The sequence below is a fragment of the Amblyomma americanum genome, chromosome 2, assembly GCF_052857255.1.
Source record: "Amblyomma americanum isolate KBUSLIRL-KWMA chromosome 2, ASM5285725v1, whole genome shotgun sequence".
NCBI lineage: Eukaryota > Metazoa > Arthropoda > Arachnida > Ixodida > Ixodidae > Amblyomma > Amblyomma americanum.
In genome coordinates this window covers 19,529,935-19,553,384 of record NC_135498.1, presented here as the reverse complement: position 1 = coordinate 19,553,384, position 23,450 = coordinate 19,529,935, and the positions used below count along the sequence as shown (strand labels likewise).

The 23,450-nt window shown below is 46.6% G+C and overlaps 1 protein-coding gene across 1 annotated transcript in view; it reads left to right on the top strand.

The window, feature by feature from the left end:
• LOC144119568 (glutathione hydrolase 1 proenzyme-like) overlaps positions 1–23,450 on the top strand; it is a 33,154-nt gene that overhangs the window by 2,944 nt on the left and 6,760 nt on the right. Inside the window, exons 2-9 of the mRNA XM_077652148.1 lie at positions 1,428–1,636; positions 5,466–5,588; positions 7,382–7,479; positions 11,053–11,245; positions 14,021–14,187; positions 17,410–17,560; positions 20,667–20,729; positions 22,738–22,807. Of these exons, the coding sequence (XP_077508274.1) occupies positions 1,452–1,636; positions 5,466–5,588; positions 7,382–7,479; positions 11,053–11,245; positions 14,021–14,187; positions 17,410–17,560; positions 20,667–20,729; positions 22,738–22,807 (1,050 nt within the window). The 5' untranslated portion in view covers positions 1,428–1,451. The remainder of the gene's footprint in view (positions 1–1,427; positions 1,637–5,465; positions 5,589–7,381; positions 7,480–11,052; positions 11,246–14,020; positions 14,188–17,409; positions 17,561–20,666; positions 20,730–22,737; positions 22,808–23,450) is intronic.

Here is a 23,450-nt window from a genome sequence, read left to right as displayed (position 1 = left end):
GATCGTTTGCAAATGTTGTTCAACTACGCGCGATTGTGAAAAAGATTTCCCGCGTTTAGATCCTGTGTGCGATGGCTACATAATCCAGCGACTTACCCGGGTGTGTGGTTTTTACTTGTTTGTTTTTGTTTTGCCTTTTTTTAAATGAAGTAAAAAGAGCCCAAACATTTTGATCCTCACTTTCTCCTTAACTTTAACCTCTAGTCTATGGAGCAAAAAGGGTCACTCAAGAGAATCGATATGGCGCATTCTTTGAAAAGGTGAGTCCCGCAGCATCTCTGCAAAACTTCACATGTGTGGCAGCTTATGGCTTTTCATTGCAAGCGAAAGTATGGCGCTGACACATATAGGACCCTTTATTTTCTTTCGAGCTGTGGTGATGGGGCGAGGCTTAGCAGAGAGCGCAATCGCTGAAGACAGCACAGTGCCGGCTCTCTTACGCGACCCTATTTCTCGAATTAGGGAGTTACTGAGGCGAATGCCTTACTGTTACTATTACGAGAAAAGCCAGCGGCATGTTAGCTTGTGTGTGAACTCGTAGAAGGCAAAGAAAATCCCAGAGATGACAAGATAGAGTGACGTCATCAAGCAGCCACAGGACGCACATAGCAAGCCGAGCGCCGCAATTCCAGATGATCGCATAACTTTGATCCTTCCTATGTATCCCCCACTGGCAGACCTCAATTTCGTGCGAGTATTGCAGACCGCATTCGTACCAAAACTGTGAGGAACCGTTCGTCGTACAGTGTTCCGGGTGGTTTCATGCGATTTCGGTTTGCGTATAGCTTACATATTCCATTTCGTTGTTTTATGAATGTTCTAGTCAAGTTAGACGCTAGCTTGCGACAGGTATTCGAAGCGAGTGTCCGAGAGTTTCACTCGGAGGCGCGTCTAGTAATAATAATTGGTTTCTGGGGAAAGGAAATGGCGCAGTATCTGTCTCAAATATCGGCGGATACATGAACCGCGCCGTAAGGGAAGGAACGAAGGAGGGAGTGAAAGAAGAAAGAGGTGCCGCAGTGGAGGGCTCCGGAATTATTTCGACCACCTGGGGATCCTTAACGTACACTGACATCGCACAGCACAGGGCGCCTTAGCGTTTTGCCTCGATAAAAACGCAGCCGCCGCGGTCGGGTTCGAACTCGGGAACTCCGGATCAGTAGCCGAGCGCCCTAACCACTGAACCACCAAAGCGGTGGGTCGGAGGCGAGTCTACGTTTCATTTCTGAGGGCGCGACCTGCGTCGAGGTCGAACGAATAATGCTTTTGCCTTCACCGCGGGTAAGCAGCATTAAGTGCCCACTGATTTTTGTTTTTATGAGAACTGATTAAGCGTTAAAAATGTTGCGCCTCTCTTTTTACTCCCTTTTTCTTAGGTTGTGATAAGCATGCGGGTTTCTGCCAAACTTTTCGTCGTTTCTTTCCAGCGCTTTCGACTTCGTAACGGAAGGATGGAAACGACCTCGGGTTTCCTGTTCACTGTGTTCATCTTACTGCTGATAATCATATCCTCCGCCATCTCCTCGTTCTATACCTACGTGTACTCTTACGTGTGGCTCACTTTCCCGCTCGAGAAGTGGGAGTACAAAGACTGGGTTGTCGTCTCTGACGCCAAGGAGTGCACCCAAGCAGCCAGGTGAGTCAGATGTGAAATGTTGAACGCAAGTTGTGGATTATTTCGCATGCGGCGTGCCACAGAGGCTGGTGCCTTCAGCACGGCAAATTTATCACCCTTTTCACGAGTACCGCCTATCAGTGCTCCATTAGTGGTGTCTGCTTAGCAGTACCATAGATATTTTCATGGGCGAATACTGCGTATTAAATTTCGTGATCGTTACTTCGCAGTGCACTTGGTGTTAACAGAGAAGCTTTTAAATCTGTGATTCAGGATATCGTCCACATAGGCGACGATACCATCCAACCCAAGCATGTGAGCGTCCTTGAATTGTTGGAAAATCAGGGGTTAATATGGAGACACCGAAGGGTAGACATTATACCTTGAACAGGCCCTTAATTATGTTAATAATCGGCACCTACCCTGTTGCATAAGCGGCGCGCAGCTGCTGGTGCGCTTGGTTCAGTTCAGCTTGCTTTCAAACGCTCTTCTTGAACAAACTATGTGCATTTAACCAATGGCCGCTTACTAAGCGGTCTGTGGAAAAGATCTGTACCAGCCAAAATCAAGATGAAAATGTCGCACTTTGCAGCAGAGTCCCATTTAAGTGTGCGACTCCTTAACCCTCGTCTGTGCTCTTATTGTTCATTGTAGAAGTATTCAACACGTATTAAAAACTTAGAAGCCTTCTTAACCACAATTTTAAAGAAGAGAATGCGGTAGCATTTAGGTTTCCTTCTGGAATGTCTACAATGAGTGTCTCACGTTCTTGTGGCTTTCGCGCCAACTTTCAAATCTTGGGGTCCTCAGATTTTCAAATCTCGCATTGCCCTATGATTGGCCCACTGCTGGTCACGCAGTGTTGATGACGTCACGACCCTCTCAGTCGCATTGACAGTCCTGGAACCACTACTGGCGCAGCGGCGACGCGCCACTGCCCCGGCAGGTGCTAGCACAGCCACACCGCTGGGACTTGCTTTTCCTGAGCTCCCATAAAACTCGTGCGCAGCGCCCTGGTGGCCAGGTGGCAAATGCATTGTATTTAATAATAATAATAATAATAATAATAATAATTGGTTTTGGGGGAAGGAAATGGCGCAATATCTGTCTCACATATCGGCGGACACCTGAACCGCGCCGTAAGGGAAGGGATAAAGGAGGGAGTGAAAGAAGAAAGGAAGAAGAGGTGCCGTAGTGGAGGGCTCCGGAATAATTTCGACCACCTGGGGATCTTTAACGTGCACTGACATCGCAGAGCACACGGGCGCCTTAGCGTTTTTCCTCTATAAAAACGCAGCCGCCGCAGTCGGGTTCGAGCCCGGGAACTCCGGATCAGTAGTCGAGCGCCCCGCCGCGGTGGCTCAGTGGTTAGGGCGCTCGACTACTGATCCGGAGTTCCCGGGTTCGAACCCGACCGCGGCGGCGGCGTTTTTATGGAGGAAAAACGCTAAGGCGCCCGTGTGCTGTGCGATGTCAGTGCACGTTAAAGATCCCCAGGTGGTCGAAATTATTCCGGAGCCCTCCACTACGGCACGTATTCTTCCTTTCTTCTTTCACTCCCTCCTTTATCCCTTCCCTTACGGCGCGGTTCAGGTGTCCAAAGATATATGAGACAGATACTGCGCCATTTCCTTTCCCCAAAAACCAATTATTATTAGTCGAGCGCCCTAACCACTGAGCCACCGCCGCACAGTGGGCAGTCTGCTCACAGTCCAAGGGACAGGTTGCCATCTGCCATGATGGACAGGTTGTGATGACGTCACGAGGTCACGTGCACTCTCTAGACCAATCAGAGGATTTCGTGACAGAGAAGCCGAATATTGTTTTGTGAGACAACCAAAATGCTATCGCTATAATAGAGTATCAATTATTAAACTGAAACTGAAGACGGCGGCTGCGTTTTTATGGAGGAAAAACGCTAAGGCGCCCGTGTGCTGTGCGATGTCAGTGCACGTTAAAGATCCCTAGGTGGTCGAAATTATTCCGGAGCCCTCCACTACGGCACCTCATTCTTCCTTTCTTCTTTCACTCCCTCCTTTATCCCTTCCCTTACGGCGCGGTTCAGGTGTCCAACGATATATGAGACAGATACTGCGCCATTTCCTTTCCCAAAAACCAATTATTATTATTATTAAACTGAAGACAACTGTGCCAGCTGGATAGCTGGATAAAATTGTACTTCAGAGGACGAGGCGTAGATTGAGACGTTTCTTTGCGAAGGACTGTTGCGTAATATTACATCCGTTATCAGCCAGCTCGCGCGCGTTGCTTCATGAACACTTCTTGCTTGACATCGAGAAAGCTATCTAAATATAAATAAACTGGTGTCGGAAGTTGGCGACGCGTGAAGAGATGCACACTTGGAATCATTTAGAATCCGCTGCTGAAGCCCGGCTGACACACCGGCGCTGGTTGTTTGACACTCTTTGTGCAACGACGATGATCTACGATAAATTCTGTGCTCTCACTGGCCTATGCGATTCAATAAAAACAGCGTTAGACAAGGGTGGACATTTTAACGTTCTACAGAAAATCCGGTGACGATGACGGTGCCGGAACATGACCGTGAGACGCTGTAAACGACGCCAGGGTATTTGTCTTGAACGGACGTCGTTCGTTCACCAGCGCTTGTTGAAGCTTGGGCATGCGCATCATTAATCGTGCAAACTACAATCGCACGCTAAATGCAGGCGATGGAAACCTAACCGCTCCGCTCCGTTCAAAACCTAACACACGCTACGCTCTGTTCAAAGGTATCCAAACCCTATGGCACAACTCGTTTCATTTCATCGCGTTCGCAGCTCCCGTGCGGGAGCCTAAACGTCTTGTTTTTGCTTATTTTATGGTCGGCGTCGGCGTTTTCACGTTTGTTAGTGAAAGTTCCCAACCGGAGGTGTTTTCGTGCGACTCTAGACTTCAGCCCCCTCCGTCACGCTTATAATTCTGTCAATAAAACGCGCCACCCGAGTACGTATGCATACTGTCTGCTTTTCCGCCATTAAGCTATAGCCCGGTGCGCTGCGGTGCAGCTGTCATAACAAGAGAAAGGTCTCTTACAAATTTGCGTCGTTAGGGAGTAGCCAGCAGTGCAGTTCGTTATCCGCATAAATATAAACCCACCGGCGCTAATCTTGCTCCTCAAGCACGCAAGGTCCGATACGGCCGATGTCCTGCGGTGAAGTGAGCCTTTAGGCATGTACTCAGGGTATGCCGAAGTCGGGCAAAAGGCAGCGAAGGCAGCTCAATTTTTGTACTCAGCTACATAACTAAAAATGTGCAAAATACTATGATATATATATATATATACCAAGCCGCCGGTGGGACCCGAACCCACACACACACACACACACACACACACACACACACACACACACACACACACATATATATATATATATATATATATATATATATATATATATATATATATATATATATATATATATATATATATATATATATATATATATATATATATATAGACAAGGTAAAGGAAATGAGGGGCCCGTTAGACAAACTTATGAAGGGAGCCAACAGTCACCGAAACCAAGGTGCATAGGGGAACGTTTTTTTTAAATGTTTTATGCTTTTCAGTGGGGTAATATTACTTAGATTAATAAATCGCTTAAAGAAAATGACTTATATAAAGCAGCAGAAAAAACATCCATGCCGCCGGTGGGACCCGAATATATATATATATATACCAAGCTGCCGGTGGGACCCGAACCTATATATATATACCAAGCCGCCGGTGGGACCCGAACCCACGACGTAGCGTGGTGAAGCTTTCGCTTCAAAAGGCGCTTCCTCGTGTGTGTACTTCTAGAAGACGTTTGTTCTCTCGGCGCAGGGAAATGTTCAAAACCGGAGGCCTCATGGGCGACGCCGCCGTGGCCGCTTTGGCCTGCATGGCCGTCGTGCTTCCCCATCGGTCAGGCATCGGAGGAGGATTGGTGGCACTCTACTACAACCAGTGAGCAGCACGCATTTCGAACGCGATCGAAGGGCGGTCACGGAGAGAGTGCCCCCGCGACGAACTCGCACCGTTCAGGGGCTCGCGCGAACTCGCACGCGACAGTTGCGAGTTCGGTGGACGTGAAACGCAACTGCTCCGTGTGATGCTCTTTTGGTGCGCGTTAAAGGAACGGCGTTAAAAAAAAAAGTTGCCGCCACCGTCTGGTAGACGAAGTCACGAGCGTTAGCTGTTCGGTTTACTAGAATTTGTATGGCGTCATAATCACGTGCTTTCACTTCTGTCCGCCACACTGGATTTTGACGTCATCATTGGCACCCGAATTTGGCTGCCATCTTTGATTATGGCGTCTTAGTCACGTGGTGGCCCAAGTCGGCCGCCATGTTAGATTAATTAATGACATCTCAATTAATTGTCATTATCGACCAACATCTTGGATTTATTAGTGACGTCACCAATCAATCACCAATTGGATATATCAGTGACGTCAGTAGTCAATCACCAATTCGATACACTAATGACGTCACCAATCAATCACCAAGTGGGTTGCTATATCGATTTACTATGGGGGCCGCCATCTTGAATTCCTCGGACTGAAAATTTCACGCTGAAGGGTGGTGGTAGCAGACCCCAAGAAATCGAGAAACGTGATGAGTAAGAGCTAACGCTCTTAAAACTGAAGTTGGCCTATTTAGATAAATTACCGCGTTCTAACGACAAAGACGCCACTCTCTATTTTAAGGAGCTCTAATTATAAGCCACTACTGGCCAAAAATTGACAGATGTCACCACCACCGGTCCATTTCGCAAGAAAACTGGTGGCGTCGACGCATATTTTTGGGCGCGGATCCCAGAGGGTAGGCTACGCCACCATACACTTCAGTACCATGATGCCGGAGTTATATATGTTTAGACGTCGCGAGTTTAAATCGGCTGGCGGGAAAATTTATATAAACGCAATTTTCTTAGGAAGGATAAGCGTCTTCTGCTTCGAGGCAAACATGTTTTAGTTCCTACGGCGCGCGTGCTCCCGGTATTTCGGTCACGGTAACGGTAACACGGTACACGGTGTCTAGTACAGTGCGATCCACGATCCGCTACCGTGATACGTTTCCAATGGGCACCACTACGTATACGTGCGAATTAATGCCGACGCGGCAGGGGCGCGCGCAGCTGACGGGAGCGTGACGCCATCTGGCGGGCGTTCTGCGCACGCTCAGGGATGCCCCGCGGAAGCGGGTCACAGTAGCTCATCGCGCTATGCGATAACTTTCTACTGAGGACCCTAGATTATACCTATCGTAAGATGTACTATAGCCACTCCTGCCGTGTGTTGCTGAAGGAAGGCTCTTATTCAACGCTACGGGTGTACGGAGCACGCGATACACATTTAGCGAATGATGACGGTGGTCGCTTAGCCGTCACCTGACTGTGACAGTTTCTGCGACGTCGGACGGCGCGGAGTGCTTCCATAGTACGTGCTACGTAGAGCTTTGTGGCTGCGAAATACGCTCCATTAGCGTTGTTGCGTTGTGTCTGTGTCGTATCGCTGGCGCGTCGTGCGGCTCTTTGTGTACGTTGGTCGCTTCAATGTTGAGGGGGATTAACGGCTCTTTTTTCTGCTGCTCCCTGCGGAGATCACTGCTCAGAGCCGGGTTGGGGGAGTAGGGGAGGAGGGATCCGCGAGGGCAACACAGCACACACACTCAGCACACACACACAGATCTGGCATCAGTGGCACATAGTGGTACAATAACACTTTTGTGTACACTCCGTCGCTCTTATGATTGCAGTTCCAGCCGCGAGGTGGAGGCTCTGGACGCCCTAGGTTTGTCGTCGATCAACGCAAGCGCGGCATTGTTTGCTAGAAACGAATCACTGGCGAGTATTGGTGAGTATGTCCCTTGCTCTGGCTCTTGCAACTTTTATGCCTAGTGGAAGAATATTATCTAGCACTAGTTCCCCATCTTCTCTAGTAAACGAGGCGGCTGGGGTACGCTGTCCTGCTGATATACTCCAGGCATTGTTGCTTGCTGTTCTTACAGTCGCAGTGTGTAAGACTATTTGGCATTATTATTGATGGAAGAGAGCGAACACAATGCTACTAATACGCATAAATATTTTTACAATAATTCATCTAAAGTGTTCTCCGGAATTTATGGCTGATTATTTCGCAATGTTTAGGTAAAATGCGCGAACTTGTATATTCATAGCATTCTCTGTTATGATTTAGGTCATTTTGTGCGGAGTTGAGAAATTCTTCACGGTCAAAGTAAAAGCTGAAATAGCGGAATAATTGCTCAGCTTATAAGAACGCGTAGCATAATCTGCCCTTTGTTTTCTCAGGTGCCACGCATTCCGGTTATTTCATTTTGTATTTGATTCTTAGATTTTATTTGATGCCTATTTACTGCATCAATACTTGACAAGCTGCTCTCCATAGAATGCATCAAGTGATTCGCACTAAAAATTATAGCAGCTTTCAATCGGTTATGCCTCACGAAGCATCGCTAGCCTCCACGAGGTGCGTACAAAAAGGTAGGGGGTGTGCGAATAGTACTTTTTCCAAACCGAATCGAATACGAATCGAATATTTTTTACGAATATTCTTTACTTGTGCGAACGTTCAATGGGAAATCGCGAGAAACGGTGAAGCACTACTTTCGCAGTTATGGCTGTATGTGTCAAAAGACTCAACACTGATCTCCATTCGAGGGGTTGCAACACGAAGTCAGTGCATAAACTTCATCACTGTCATGTTATGCACATGGGAAAGTATATTTTGCTTGGCTTAACGGGATATGACAAACTAGCGTCACGTCTCAGTGCATGAGACGGGTGATGACTACGTATGAGGCATGGCCTCCGAGCTTGACAAGCTGAACCTGACTGGGCACTGCCGCGTCGTCAAATCTCTGAGGCCATGCATTAGGATTACGAACACCGCCACGTGAATAGACGGCACCCCGGCTCTGAGCCATGCGTCCCAAGCATACCGATCGCGGCAACATGGTACGCGGCTTGTATGGGCGATGTTATTGAAAAAGTAAAATACTGCAGTCCTTATTGGAGCTTCGTGCCAGTTATTCGAAAAGTATTCGAAAAGAGTAAGGACATATTCGATTCATTTCGAATGATGATGATAGTGAATTTTTATGGCGCAAGGTCATCTGTGGCCAAAGAGCGCCATGACACAAGGTATTTTCGTCTTCTCACGGTGGGGTCAAAGACCAATTTCCCAAGCATTTCACCCTTTAAGCCGAGCGCCAGGCCAGAGGAAGCTTGTACCCATTGTATAACCGGTGGGTACCCGGCGGCACTGGGGGATTCATTTCGAATAATTTTGACCATAACACTATTTGATTCGTTGGGTTAAGTAAATAAGAGGATATTTGATTCGGTATTCGAAATTTCCGAACATTCGCACGCCCTGTACAAGAAAGTCTCCGAAACAAACTGCGCTGCGTACGTTTGACTGTGCAGGTCGACCACATTGAGGGCGTTAGAGCATTGCGGAGGAAGGGTAACACAGGAGGGGCCCTCGCTATCCGAGCCGCACACCAGAAGCGGTGTGTTGTAAGTCACGCGCTTTCGCAAGGACTACTTTGAGTCTTTGGCCGCTGCCATTGAGTTTCTTACTATTAACTAGAGGGAAAGCTGGCGCCTCGCCTATGGGAGTTTGCGTAAAGCTTCCTCGAGACCACCTGTACCCCCATGGGCGCTCTAAGCATCATGGGGCGGAGAGCTACCGACTGCAGAACACAACTTTTGGCTGAAAAATGATGAAAAACAAACGTTGCCTGATAATTAGGAATGTTCTATCGTTAAATATCATGTCTATAAATTTTAACAAACGAGCAGAAAAACATGTAAATGCGAATTTTGATCAAAATAAGCGATGGCTTGCTCTCCTGTTGGCCAAGCATTACAGACCACAAAAGCCAATATTTCGTGCTTAACAGGCGCATTTTTAAAAAGAAATATGTTCTTGAAAAAAAAATGCTATCGCTTTTACATTTTAAAATGTTTTTCCTCGGCATTTCGGAAAACAAAAACCTTTTATTGGCGTCGTGTGCATTTGCGTTTTTGCTACTATGGCCTTTGCACACTACTTTTACGCTGAAGTCTGCGCGCAGAGCGCCCCGTGGATACGGATTGGAACATCTCAGAAACGCCACTCTGTGTTCCTGAGTAAAACCTACTGTCCTGCACCAAGTTGCTCATCGCCCCATGATGCTTTGCGCGCCCATGGAGGTGCAGGTGCAGCGCCGCCAGCTTTCCCTCTAGTTAATAGTATGAAACTCTATGGCCGCTGCCGCAGCCAATGGGAACGCTGGGCGTAGCGGCGCAAACGCGCTGAGACAGCGGCCAAGCAGGGGGGAGACGGCCTCAACAACTGTGACGTAACCGCCTCTTCCGAGTTCTTCCCTGCCGTCATGGGCGTCATAAAAGATTTTTCTCAAGTACCTCTATGCGTGGCTTTGCTCACTCGACTGGAATTAAGGTTATTGGCGCAAATGAACATCCTTCAAAGAGATGTCAGAATTTTCAGGAAATTTTTAAATTTTGCACACCAGAAATTGCGGCCATTTCATACACCAACTCAGTTGCTGGGTGTATTCAGTGGCGCATTTTTCAAACTTCCTGTGATAGCGTCTGTTGAAGCGACGAAGCGGAGTGTTCTGCTCCTTTCCGTATGTACACTACTGCAATACCTGTTTCACAGACAAAGCCAGAACATGAACCACCGTTCTCGCTCTGTCAGTGACCGGAGATTCACTACTGGTATATATATTCCTGCAAATGCTGAACATTTAAAAACGCATTTTAAATGTAAAAAAATTGAAAAAAAAAGCAGAAGGCGCATTAAACATTTCCCACCTAGCTGTATAGTAACAGCTGTCGTACTTGAGAAAGCGTATATGAAGTTCCGCACTGTCATCGATTGCTGCGGTCCCTTCTTCCGTCGCATTTGGAGCCGTGTTTGTAATCTGGCCGTAATCTTCATCTTCAGCCGAAAGTATTTTCTTCCAAAAAATTTCCCCCGATTTCTCTACAAATCCTTTAAATTCCGTGCAGATTAATCCCTAGTGAAAAAAGCTTCATGGTGCGATAGCCTCATACATTTGACCGTAAAATGTCATACAGTTAATCATCATACAATTGTCATACAAATATAATTCATCTTTGCAACACCGTACATATGTCATACAAATGTCATACAGTATAATACAAATTGTATGACATTTGTATGGCGAAGCCTGTATGAGGTTACCGCACCATTGAACTTTCTTCATTCTAGGGAACTTATTGGGATATGATTCCCTTTGGCGCCTAATTTTAGATCGAAATATCTCTGAAAAGGGACCGTTTCTCTAGTGAAGCGATGAGAACTCGGACTTTATAGCTGCTCATTTTCGCGCGTAAGAAACCTGTTCCGAGCTCTCCGTCGGTGCTTTCGCAGGTCGCATGTCGCCCATAGTACCTGGCGCAGTGGCCGGTTGGGGGTCCCTGCACCGGCGGCTGGGCAGGTTGAAGTGGAAGGTTGTTCTAAAGGCGGCCCTCGACTACGCGACGAAGGGATTCATCGTTAGTCCCCAGCTCTCTGCCGCTCTGATCAGGAATAACGGGCGCCTCTGGACCGAGCCCAAGCTGCAGTACGCCTCTCAAGCAGTCTTCTGAAACAGTAACAGTAACAGCAGTTGTGCCCTGTTGGACATGTAGTCTTATTTAGTTACTGAAGCCGCAGCCGTTGTTACTGCTCTCCCTGGTAGCACCGAAACGTAACGTAACGTAACGACATTTTTGTTATGGACAAATGTTATTTCAATGTTCTATATGAACGTTAGAATAACCTTCCCCGAACATTAATGAAACATGTAAACAACATAAATGTAACACAAATGTAACATTCTCGAAAATGGTGACGCGGCCCTGCACAAGCATGCAGGCCCGCCGGCTGTACTGGCACACAACTTACAGCGCTTTGCAAGAACAAGCAAGGAGGGCGACACTTCAGTTCCACTATACAGCACAACATACATCTCGCAATCACTCGCCTCGGAACGGATATCATGGAGTCAAGCTTATATACCCATTACTAAGGGATGTCCCATGAGTGATAGCGGCGAATGGGTAATAACAAGAGTTTTCTGACAAAATATTGGGCCTGTGGTCGCAATATATGGTGAGTACTATCTAAGGGATGTGAGCGCAAAGAACTGCTAGTTGAAAAACATCTTTATTGTAAAACAGTGAGAAAGATTCTGGAAATCAGTGCTGCAAATATATTTGTAATGTTGTTCGATAGTTATGACTCTAATATTATATTTAACGTTACGAAGACTAAATTAAGCAATCTTCTTTTGAGCGTTAAAATAGCGTTTTCTATATAACACACAATGTTATATGTTAATTTTTAACGTTAAGGTAACATTCCAATCAGACAGGTAACATTACTCCAACTTGCATAACATTTATATAACACTATTCTAATGTTCGGTGTTACCTGGGATCGTCGACGCTGCTGCTGCGACGCGCGATCGTCCCATACGGTTTAGCCTGCTTGGCACGAGGTGGATCAGCAAGTCTGGTTCCGGTAGCTTTCGCCCAATTCAATTTAATAATAACAATAATATATAATAATATTTGTTTTCGCCACCATGCAGTACTTGATGGCATGGTGTTCACTGTAAAAGCTGTCTTGTGACAGCTTAACTATACGCCACTGGCACTTGCCTTAACACTTGGCGGCATTCAGTGGCTTGTAATTAAAACAAGAGGTAATCACAGTGAATACTGGTCGATTTGGGCGATTTTGGGCGATTTAGCCAAAATCTGCTGGTCCACTGCGCCGAGCGTAATAGAGTTCTCTAAACTCTAAAAACTGATATGGCTACTACTAACGACCAGCTACGGACATCTAAATGCAGCCAGTTATCCTAACTGTAATAGTTAAAGAATTGTCAGAAATTATTTAACCCGCTAACTAGCTAACTTTATTCACCTGTTTTCTGACGTCCGCTGACGCTGGTATTATTCTGACGCAGAAGCCTAATTCAAAAAGTTTTTACTTTTACAAAATAGTAGCGGGCTTCCCTGAAACGCCTGGTATTTATTTACACAACACACATAGATCAAGGTAATAGTAAAATGCACAAACTAAACAAAAAGTACAGCGAAGAAAAATTAATATCGCATTCGATCAACAGCTGCGATTAGGTGAGGTGTAAAGAAAATAGTGTCAGGTCTGGCTGCCAAACACCATCGTTAGTGAACCTATTCCTGTAAGGGATTGTTCCTTGAAATCGAAGAGTACTTAATACAATCATTTTGTATGCATAAGGGTTATTTGTTTTAGTATTAGTATTTGGTCTAGTGGTATAACGAGAAACCGATTAGTGTAGTGACGACTATGTTTCAGTGCTCGTTTAAAATGCACGAATTTCAGCTCGGAAAACCGATTAATTTATGGTATATTGGCTGTTTGTAGAATGCTTGCTCCTTACAAGCTTTGTGCCGCCACGGCGGCTGAGTGGTTACGGCGCTCGGCTGCTTGCCCGAAAGACGCGGGTTCGATCCCGGCCGCGGCGGTCGCATTTCGATGGAGGTGAAATTCTAGGGGCCCGTGTACTGTGCGATGTAAGTGCATGTTAAAGAACCCCAGGTGGTCGAAATTTCCAGAGACGTTCACTACGGCGTCCCTGATAGCCTTAGTCGCTTTAGGACGTTAAACCCCCATAAACCAAACCAAACCTTACAAGCTTTGCGGATTCGCTGCAGATACTCGTATTCCCCTGTCTAGTGCATTCGGTCCGTGGTCATATTTCCAAAGACATATTAATTTTCCACGATTTGCCAGCACGAGTTGACTGACTTGCCTTTGCAAGTCTTTCGGGTTAGGTTTAGCCGCAAACCGCAAGAGTTTAGTGGAAGCATGGGCCGACGTAGTATGCCTGACAAGGGCTGTCGCCGCATTCTCTGCTGCGTCTTATACGAGTGCGCTGGAATTAGATACAGCTCCTAAGTTGCCTTGACAGATGGAGGGGGACGGCGGTTACTTCTGGCGTTCAGCGTTGAGCAGTAGTTGAGCCATGGCTTTTTCAACAGAGTAACGTTGTAGAAATAAAGTGCGTACTGCATAAAGAAAAAAGAAAGACTTCCTAGAGTTTGAATTTTTCTCAAAAAGAGTTTGCTAAGCAATTCCTGGCCAATATTAAGTGAGGCTACGTCATCTCAATTTGTTGCTTGACGATCGGAGATTGCCGAATGTCGCAGCAATCTTCGCCTACATGCCCACGCTTTTCGAGAACTGAAATCACGTTAGTTTAAACCTGATATGCAGCCTTTTCTCTCTCGGTGCAGGCTACGTGTCAAGCCGTGCGCTCGTTCTCCTGGCCAGTAATTTTTTGTGTGTGTGATTTCTGTTGCAGACACGTGTTCTGGAATTACGCTGAGGGGAGGTTGAAGAACCCAAACGAGGGACTACAGGAGCCGCTGCTCGCCGAGGTGCTAGCAGAGATGTCCAAAGCCAAGGACCGGAGATACTTCTATTCAAGCCACATTGCCGTGGAGATGGTGGCCGACCTTGCTTTAGATGGTACTCATTCGGACCCTTCCTACTTGTATCGTGCGCTGGTCCTTCGCCTATTGTCTGTCGTCTATTGTTTGTTGTCTATCGGCTATCGTCTGTCGTCTATCATTTATCGTCTTTTGTCGCCAAAAATGCATTAATTGCTGCCTGACTAAAACCATACGCCAGGTATCGCGTTGGACCGTTCGGGACAGCGGTCTGTATTTCATTTCCTGTGCCACTGCACGGCTCATGAGAAGAAACAAACGGCTGTATTTTTTGCTAAAAAAAACATACTTGGTGGTAGCCCGGTTGTGTGTGAGAACCTCTCTGTGCGATTTAGCTTTAGACCACTCGCTTACGGCGCGGTTTATACCCTTACTACTCGCCTGCGCTCCAACTCAACCCTTTGAGATACGCATTATGTTCTAAACAATCGAGAACAATATGAAAATTCATAAGTGTATGTATTTTCAGCACCCTATTCCACAAAAATAACATGAACGTTTTCAAGGCCATGAATAGGCGAGACTACACAACAATAAATAAAACCTATGACGGAAATTTGATAGAGCAGGTAAAAGAACAAAAATTTTTGGGCATATGGTTCAGTGAAGAGCTTTCATGGACCACGCACATTAATAAATTAGCAGCTGAACTGGCGCAAATAACTGGCGGCATCTACAAAATCCGGAACCTTATACCTACACCCTTAAAACAGATCCTATATTATTCCCTTTCTTACTCCAGATTGAGTTATGGAATATTAGTTTGGGGCACCACCACAATCTATAACTATCATAAGTTAATTGTTGCTCAAAAAAAGATCCTACGCTTGTGTGAGAATTACAAAGGCGAGAGACGTGACCTGTGAACCGGGCCTCTTTTCATTATATACAGTGTGCTAAAAGGAAACCAGATCTATTACTTCAAACTAGTGCAATGGATCTACCGAAATAAACTGCATGTCCCTCCGATAGAGAATATGAGCACATACCCGATCCGCGATCTTAAAAGGAGAGCGCCAAAGATACGAACCACTTACGGTAGGCAAACGATGATTCTTCAGTCCACTAAACTGTTGAACCGCTCTGAAGTAGACGTCAACTTCAACAAATCCTTTGCTATTTTTAAAAGTGAATGTAGAAGCATCTTGGTTAACTCCGGAATTTCATACACGGCTCAATGGCTTGCTTTAACGGTTGAATAACCATATTCAAGATTTTTTTCGGGGTGTCTACATGAAAATTGTATTGCCACTCTACATGTATTGTGTTTTACATTGTTCCAAAACCGCATTATTTTGAGATTCTGCTTTTTCCCGTTTTACCCGCCGTGGTAGCTCAGTGGTTAGGACGCTCGGCTACTGATCCGGAGTGCTAAGGCGCCCGAGTGCTGTGCGATGTCAGTGCACGTTAAAGATCCCCTGGTGGTGGAAATTATTCCGGAGCCCTCCACTACGGCACCTCATTCTTTCTTTCTTCTTTCACTCCCTCCTTTATCCCTTCCCTTACGGCGCGGTTCAGGTGTCCAACGATACATGAGACAGATACTACGCCATTTCCCTTCCCCCAAAAACCAATTATCATTATTATTATTATTATTCCCCTTCATGGTGTATATGGTTCTGATGTTTTATTGCGGGTTTCGCATTTGATGCATAATGTTGCCTTTGCTTTTTGTGCCGACTTGCGAGCGTAACCTGAAGTCTTGTTTTGTATTGCATGATTGAATTTTTTCGGACTGATGTATACAGGGTGGTACATTTTTTTTTTGCCTTTTGAAAACTTGTATTTTTTATCGCAATCGTTGTACTGACCCAAGTGTATCTGCGAGATTTGTTCATCGGTGCAACCGGATGTACAAGGGGCCAAGGCCTCGCCAGGCTCTTAGCCTTTAGCCTTGGCCTCCTCTTAGGCACTGTCTGAGTAAAAAATAAAGGGGAAAAAATATGTAAAAGGGGGGGGGGGGGAGGCTAGGAGAAGCAGCTTTGCAATCCCCAAACAAATACCAAAAAATTGATTTCATTATTGGTTTATCCTTTCGTATGCCTCCTTTCTTTTTATGCTGTCCCGAAGTCTCACTGCTAAAGTCGGCCCGGAAGTTCTCTACAAAAATTGTTTCATGATACACGGCGGCTCTGCATTGTGGAGATACGTTTGAGCAGTAAGCGTTTTTCTCCGCCACAGTTTTCCGCCTAGATACTCATCTTCCTGAGCAGATATTGTCACGACTGTTTCATCTATTTTGAGCCCCTTTGCGGTGTTTCGCTGCTAGAGCCATAGGGCGCAGGTCACCACATTCTTTGTTTATATTTTTTTTTAATTTCAGGTTTCTTGCATGAAATTTTTTCTCACTCAAGATGGTTTTATAACAAATGTTGGGCAAAGCAACGAAACACCGCTGCGTTTGACGTGCAGGGAGATAATCTACAGCCTAAATCCTGTGGAAAAACAAAGTCCGTAATCTGTACGATTAGTTATACCAGAGTCATAATAATAATATTTGTTTTTTTGGGGGAAAGGAAATGGCGCAGTATCTGTCTCATATATCGTTGGACACCTGAACCGCGCCGTATGGGAAGGGATAAAGGAGGGAGTGAAAGAAGAAAGAAAGAAGAGGTGCCCGTAGTGGAGGGCTCCGGAATAATTTCGACCACATGGGGATCTTTAACGTGCACTGACATCGCATAGCACACGGGCGCCTTAGCGTTTTTCCTACATAAAAACGCAGCCGCCGCGGTCGGGTTCGAACCCGGGAACTCCTGATCAGTAGTCGAGCGCCCTAACCACTGAGCCACCGCGGCGGGTTCCAGAGTCATTGAAATGAAGGACTCTAGTCATACCGCAAAACACGGCTATTCTCTTCTAGGCGCCATAAGCTACAAGGCTTAGCGGCGCTATCTATAGGTTAATTCTGTATAATTGTAAGTATCTAAGTTCCACATAACGAGAAATCACGACAGATCGAATCGCATTTCTGCGGCGCGCAGTCCGTGTCACGTGACAAAATGCTTGCCCAATCTTTTCGTCGAGGGACTCGTAATAGAAAATTTTAGCGTAGAGTCACCGTCGGCCTCAAATAAGCACGCGCATATGGTCACGAGGCTGCAAGTGCATTCGCAAGTGGCCTGCACCTTGCCTACATCTTGCCCGTCGCGGACACCTGCCATGCGCATTAGGTTGACGATGTGCGCTGCGGTGAAACTTCCCGCTTGAACGCGTACCCCTGCACACCGCCTTGTCGCAGATGGCTTCATATCACATGAAGACGTGTACCACTACCGGGCACAGTGGCTTCCCGCCATACAGCATGACGTCGGGGACAAGAGAATCTACTCGGCTCCCGTTCCTGGTGCCGGAGCCCTGCTGGGAGCGCTGGCCGCCGAATACCCATTCGGGTAAGTGCCACACCCACAAACCGTCCGCTCTGCCGACCCGAAGACTGCGCCCGCGGTCACGTGATGAGTGATCACATTTTGCTGTCCCGAGATTTCCGGCCGCCATCTTGAAATCTCGGATGGACAAGCAGCGTACGAATGCGGTTAGTAAGAGCTAACGCTCTTAAAACAATTTTACGCTGCGCCAAAGAAGAACGAGGAGGAGAAAACATTTATTGCTGCACTGTACGGAATTGGAAATGGGAGGTGGGGTTGGCTGTCGCGCTGGGTTGCAGTCCCTATTCCGGAGCGCCATTGGTCGCCGCTGCTGCCCGTGCTCTCCGAACCAGGGCCCGCTGGGTCTCCAGGTCCGAGCTGGACAGGGCCGCCTCCCAGCCCTCCCTAGTTGGCTGACTTCCCAAGCGGCACAGGTAATCGGCCCAATATTGCAACAGGATGGTTCCATCTTGGTCCTTTGTAGGGCCGACTTTTGCCAATGCGATTCCAATATTGGGCCAATTACCTGTGCTGCTTGGGTTATAATGGCTATATACTGGCAGATCCACACCATGTGGTATAGGTCAGCATGCTGCCCGCAGAACTTGCACTTGCCCGTGAATGTAGGGTCCACGTGTTTTAGTATGGCGGGATTTAAGAAATACCCGGTTTGGAGCCGTCTAAGCTGGCACTCCTTGGTTTCTGTGGAGACCACTGCCGGGTTCCGGGAGTACCCTCCTGCAGAGGCGTGGATCGATGCTGCCTTCGAAACGAACTGGCGTGTGAGAATGCGTGCGCGTAGCTTGCGGTTAGAAGCGTTCTTGATGGTGCTTGTACAGTACAGTACTGCACTTTTTCAGCCTCTTCGGCGGACGGAGTTATTGGGCGTAGCGCTATCGGATTCCTTCCCCGCTCCTAGTTGGCAGCAAGTACAGCGCTGACATGGGGGCGACTACGTTGGTTAATTAAATTAGACCGAGAAAGCGCGTAGGAAAGAGGGAAACATCGTCTACAGTTCACAACTTCCACATCCATAGAGTATACTCGATTTCTAGTGCATAAACCGGAACGACGCGAAGCAGCTTTTTTACATGAGGATCGAACCTAGCGATGTACTTTTCTATTTTCTCCGAGCGATTTCACACCGGAGAACGTGGAAATCACTTAACACTGAAGTCATACATTTACTTTGATGATTAAGGCAAAAAGCGATTTTTTTGTGTGTGTGAACTTTGTCGAGCTCGCAGCGAACTTAAATGCTTTATTCTGCCTGATGGAGCAGAGATTTGTGGTGAGAGTCGTGGTCTTGCTCTAGCGGTGATGTCCGTCAGAATTCTCCCCTTTTGCTCTCTTGACTTTGGGGGAGAGTTGCACCAGCGCATACACGGGTGTTTTCCTCAAACCTAAAACAAAATTTACGCTCAATCTACTGAGCTAATGAAATCATTCTGCTTCGTATTCTACAATTTTCTTTCAAGTTCGCGCCTTCTGCTAGATCAGAGTGGCTTCTGGCGTGGTTCGCCAGGTTCTGATCGACATGCAGTGGGAAAATTCAGAGAATCTGGGAAACAACACTTCGTGACTTTCTCGCAAGCAAAATACGTCGTTTCCAATATAGACGCGGCTCGATTTTCCTCGACCACTCTGCGGTCGTCACCGGACCACTCGCGCGGACATTCTCTATATATGCATACATGAAATTTATAATTTAAGAAATTGGTAAAGCAAGAACGTCTTGAAATCCAGTGTGGTTCAAAAAGCGCAACAGAGCAAGCGCGGTCGAAATAAACGAATCATTCGAAAAATAAGCGGCTGCATAAATGCAGCAACAAGCCAGAGAACTATATTGAGAAAAAGGCATCTAAAGTTGACTGCATCTCCTGAAGGCGCCGTGGCTGTAGTCCTTGGTGCGGTGTTCTTTGCCCGCCTCTTTTTGCGCATGGCGAGCTTTTCGGCGGACTGTAATCAGCTGTTGCGAACAAGTCACTGGGTTTCACTCAACTGCGTAGAGCGCCCAGCGTCCAGTAAAAGTACGGAAGAAAATTGGAAGGGACACTTTTTTAAGGGTACAACGCGTTTTAAGGGTACCATTTTAAGGGTACAATGAGATAGCGTAATGGGTTAATTCCCATATAGGCAGAAGGTCATTTCTCTACTTTGCATTCATAGAGCCCTGGGAGTCCTCATACCCTTTCTGGCGCTGTGGTGAAGCGGTTAAGTTATGCGCCGCTGTCCTGCAATGGCAGTTGCTCCCAGCGGTGGGCCTTGTGCGGTACCAGGCACCGAGCGACCAGTCATTAATTTAACACCCACCTGCCACGGTGGGCAGTTTTCTCACTATCCGGTAGGCAGGTTGGCATGACGTCACATGGTCACGTGACGTAGGTCGCCCACCTGCCTGCTAGGTTTCTCTCTGGGCACCACCTGTCAGAGTCATACTCGTGATTTTTCGCTCAACGCCGACGCCGGGTTTTCTGAGTGACGGGGCATTGAACACGATTAAATATTGGCAGTGGCTTAACTTGGCTAACACTGGAATTCAGCGAAAATCAAGGACGCTTGCTAAGCGTCTAAGGCTTGTTCATGGCAGCTCTGCTACACACTCGAGACAGCAGATCTATATATATACCCACACGACCCCACGGGACTATGACATGGAATCGCATGGTCTTACGACACCTCCATCGGATGTCTTCACGTGGCTTCACATCACCCCATCGGATGTTCTTAAGGTCAAAGGTCATCCAATGTCAAAGGTAAACTAAAGGTCATGAGTCAAGGTCAGGAGTCAAGGGTTCGGCACCATAACTGTACCACATATGGTCATACACGGCTAACGTGGTTGGGCTGAAGGTCGTTCAAGGTCATTCTCTCGCCTATGCGAGGACTGCTTTACCTAGCGCAGTGAAGTTTTTTTTTTGCTTCAAAATCCTCAGAGAACTTTTACTACATTCGATTCAGTGCAAAAGTACGGATTTATGCTACGTATAAGACGACGATGGGCGGGCAGTGCCGCGGGACGGAGCGCTTGTAGGTCAGCTGCAAGCAGACAGCGAACAATTTTGCTCGGGATTGGCACCCGTAGGATTGGCGCTTACGCACTCGAAAGCGTGCGAATTCTCTTTCGCAGTAACCCTGTGCTGACGGCGAAGCGGCTGCAAGTCCCAGAATTTACTGCCGCTGAGCTGCACAGGTAAGTCTTGCGTGCGGCAGCATGAAGCTTCCGTTGGCGACCAGCCGAGCGGTTTCTTCCAGCACGCTATGAGCGTCCATCTTTTTTTAGGCGAAAGCCTTTAATAGTCCATTGTTGTCCGTCCGTACACACAATCTCTTGCACTATGACGTCATCAGTGGCATAATTGCAATAACCCATATAATCTTAGCAATTACTAAGTAGTGGGCGATTAGTAATCAGTTTGTTGTTTATTAATTGGTAATTAGTAAAATAAAAAGTTTAGAAATTAAAATAATCAAAACTAGAAATAAAGCAAAAAGAAAATATCAATGAAAGGAAAGAAGAAATAGAAATAAATAAGCAAAAAATTAACAGAAAAAAATAAAAACAAAAATGCAATGCCTACAGGCGCCGTGGAAAAAAAACCCCGCGTTCTTGAAAGCTCCATGCTTTCGCCTTCCTGCACGTAAGCAGACTTGAGTGCCCTCGAATTTTTTTTACTCTTAGTCCTATTCTGATCTTCCTTATGTTCTGAGCTATATTATTTGTAATTCTTGTGATGGCTCGTACAATTTTCCATTCTCTTTTTACGCCACCAATTCTCTAGTCATCTTTTGCTCGTTTCTATTGGTGCTGTGTTAATTTTGGCTTCACTGCATCTAAAAGCGAGAACATCAAGGAGACTGGCAATGTCGTCCTGGATACGCGGATAATTTTTGCAGTGAATAAGAACTCTCAGACTCTGCCAGTGTTACCTAGCTCCACCTCTGCTCAGTACGCCTTTCTATAGTCTCTCCATTCAGCCGCTACTGGATGGATGAATGGGTTTTATTGGCATCGTCTTTGATTCGGGGCGGCGGCTAGCGCAACCTTGCTTGGTAAGTAATTACCGGTGTGATATTTGTATCGCCATCTGTTGTCGGTGCGCCTCCCTAACTTATGGTATGAGACAGAAGATGTGCCAGAGACACTTGTGTCTAATTTTAACACCTTCACGACGATGGCCGGGGGTAGTCTGTGGCATCAGGTCAGCTGGCCATTTCCATAGAGTTCATCACTATGACCTAGAGTTAAAGCTCGCGGTGCTGCACTTTATCCACTGTGAAGAGGTGTATATGAACTAGCTTATTGAAAAGTGCAAGAATGCCGGGAAGATGAGATTTCGTATGTGGCTTGGATACTGCTGGGCACGGAACATGGATTCTGTCAAAACCATACGACTCTTCTCCGGGCAAACAAACCCGGAAGAAATGCTGTGGAAGTTTCGATACCAGCCTAACACGTGTTAAATTTATTGAAGAAGCGAAAACGCATTATTAAAATTTCATCTGCGCGCTGAGGAGAGCTTCGCGGCGTATAGCGGCGCAGCAGCCGATTCTGTAGCAGCATCCACGTTTTTGGCCCAACTAGCCAAGTCCAAAACCTCGTCTTCCCGGCATTCTCGGGGTGAATGACGAGCTTTTTAAGAAACTCACGTAGACGGGGGCGCCAGCTTTCCCTTTATAGGCAACCCTGAGAAACTCTATGGGTCTCTCCGTGCCGCCAGCGCTGGTTCGGAACCGGCATGCGGAAATTACGCCGTTAGTGTTGAAGCCAACTTCGTCATGATTTGGGAACGATGTTGGAATGAGACTGGGGAAAAAGGGAGCTAAGGCTATTTACGCCACGAAAACAGTGGCATTTTCCCGTGCTTAATATATGGATCCCTTTTTCGGAGAAATTCCGGAGGTCTAACAGGAAAGTGTTGAGGTTTGCTCTTGTAAATGTTAAACATTTTGAAAGAAGCTGATAGCACTGTCGCAGGCAATGAAGCTAAGTCTGTGGTTACTTGGCCGTAGGTAGCTACGGGAAACCTGCTTGGTAGACTTATGAGCGTACGAGATCAGCGTACCTGTAAAATCTGGCGCTTCGCTTTGACGTACAGTTCCTGCTATTGTACCTGTATAGGGCATAACTGCTTGTTATAATTTTATACTCGTCGTAATGAGCATAACTTGTGCTGCGCGTTTTCTTGCTTCTCTTCCAGGCTAGTGGAGCTGCTGAAGTTCACCATAAGTGGCTTAGGCGTGCTTGGCGACAGGAAAGAAGGCAGAACGGTAAGGCGCCTGGTGTGATGCCCATTTGCAAATCTCGGATTCTCAGCCTTTTTCCACGAGAACTATGCCGCGCTCTGGGGTGCACGAGATAAAGTCCCCTCTTTACAAAATCGGGCGCGCAGTATCGTGTGCAAGCCTGTTAGAGGACTAGTAGCTTGAAATCCTTGAACTCTTTTTCTTTGTGTGTGTGTGCGCGTGTAAACTACCATTGCGAGCATTTTCTGTTACTTTGTATGGGAGCAGACTCCTTGTGAGGTATTTCACCTAAGTCTGTCAGCAATTTCTTTAAAGCAGGCTTTCTGAGTTAGAACAGCGCGTTTTTCTTCCTAGTATTGTCAGCGGTTTAGTGCATCAGAATGCAGCTACGACGTGCTAGCTAGCAGACTTGTTAAGTAATACTGGATAGCTAATTTTTTTAGGAATAACTGTTACTGCTTTATCGCGAGCAATTCTGGGGGGAACCGGAACTGCCCGACCATAAAGAGTACTATAGTAGGCTACAACTTTAGAAAACAACAGTTTCTAACACTGGGCCATGGTCCGCGGCGTGCTGTATTACTCTGCTGGCCAATCACAATAGTACAATAATAATAATAATAATAATTGGTTTTGAGGGGAAAGGAAATGGCGCAGTATCTGTCTC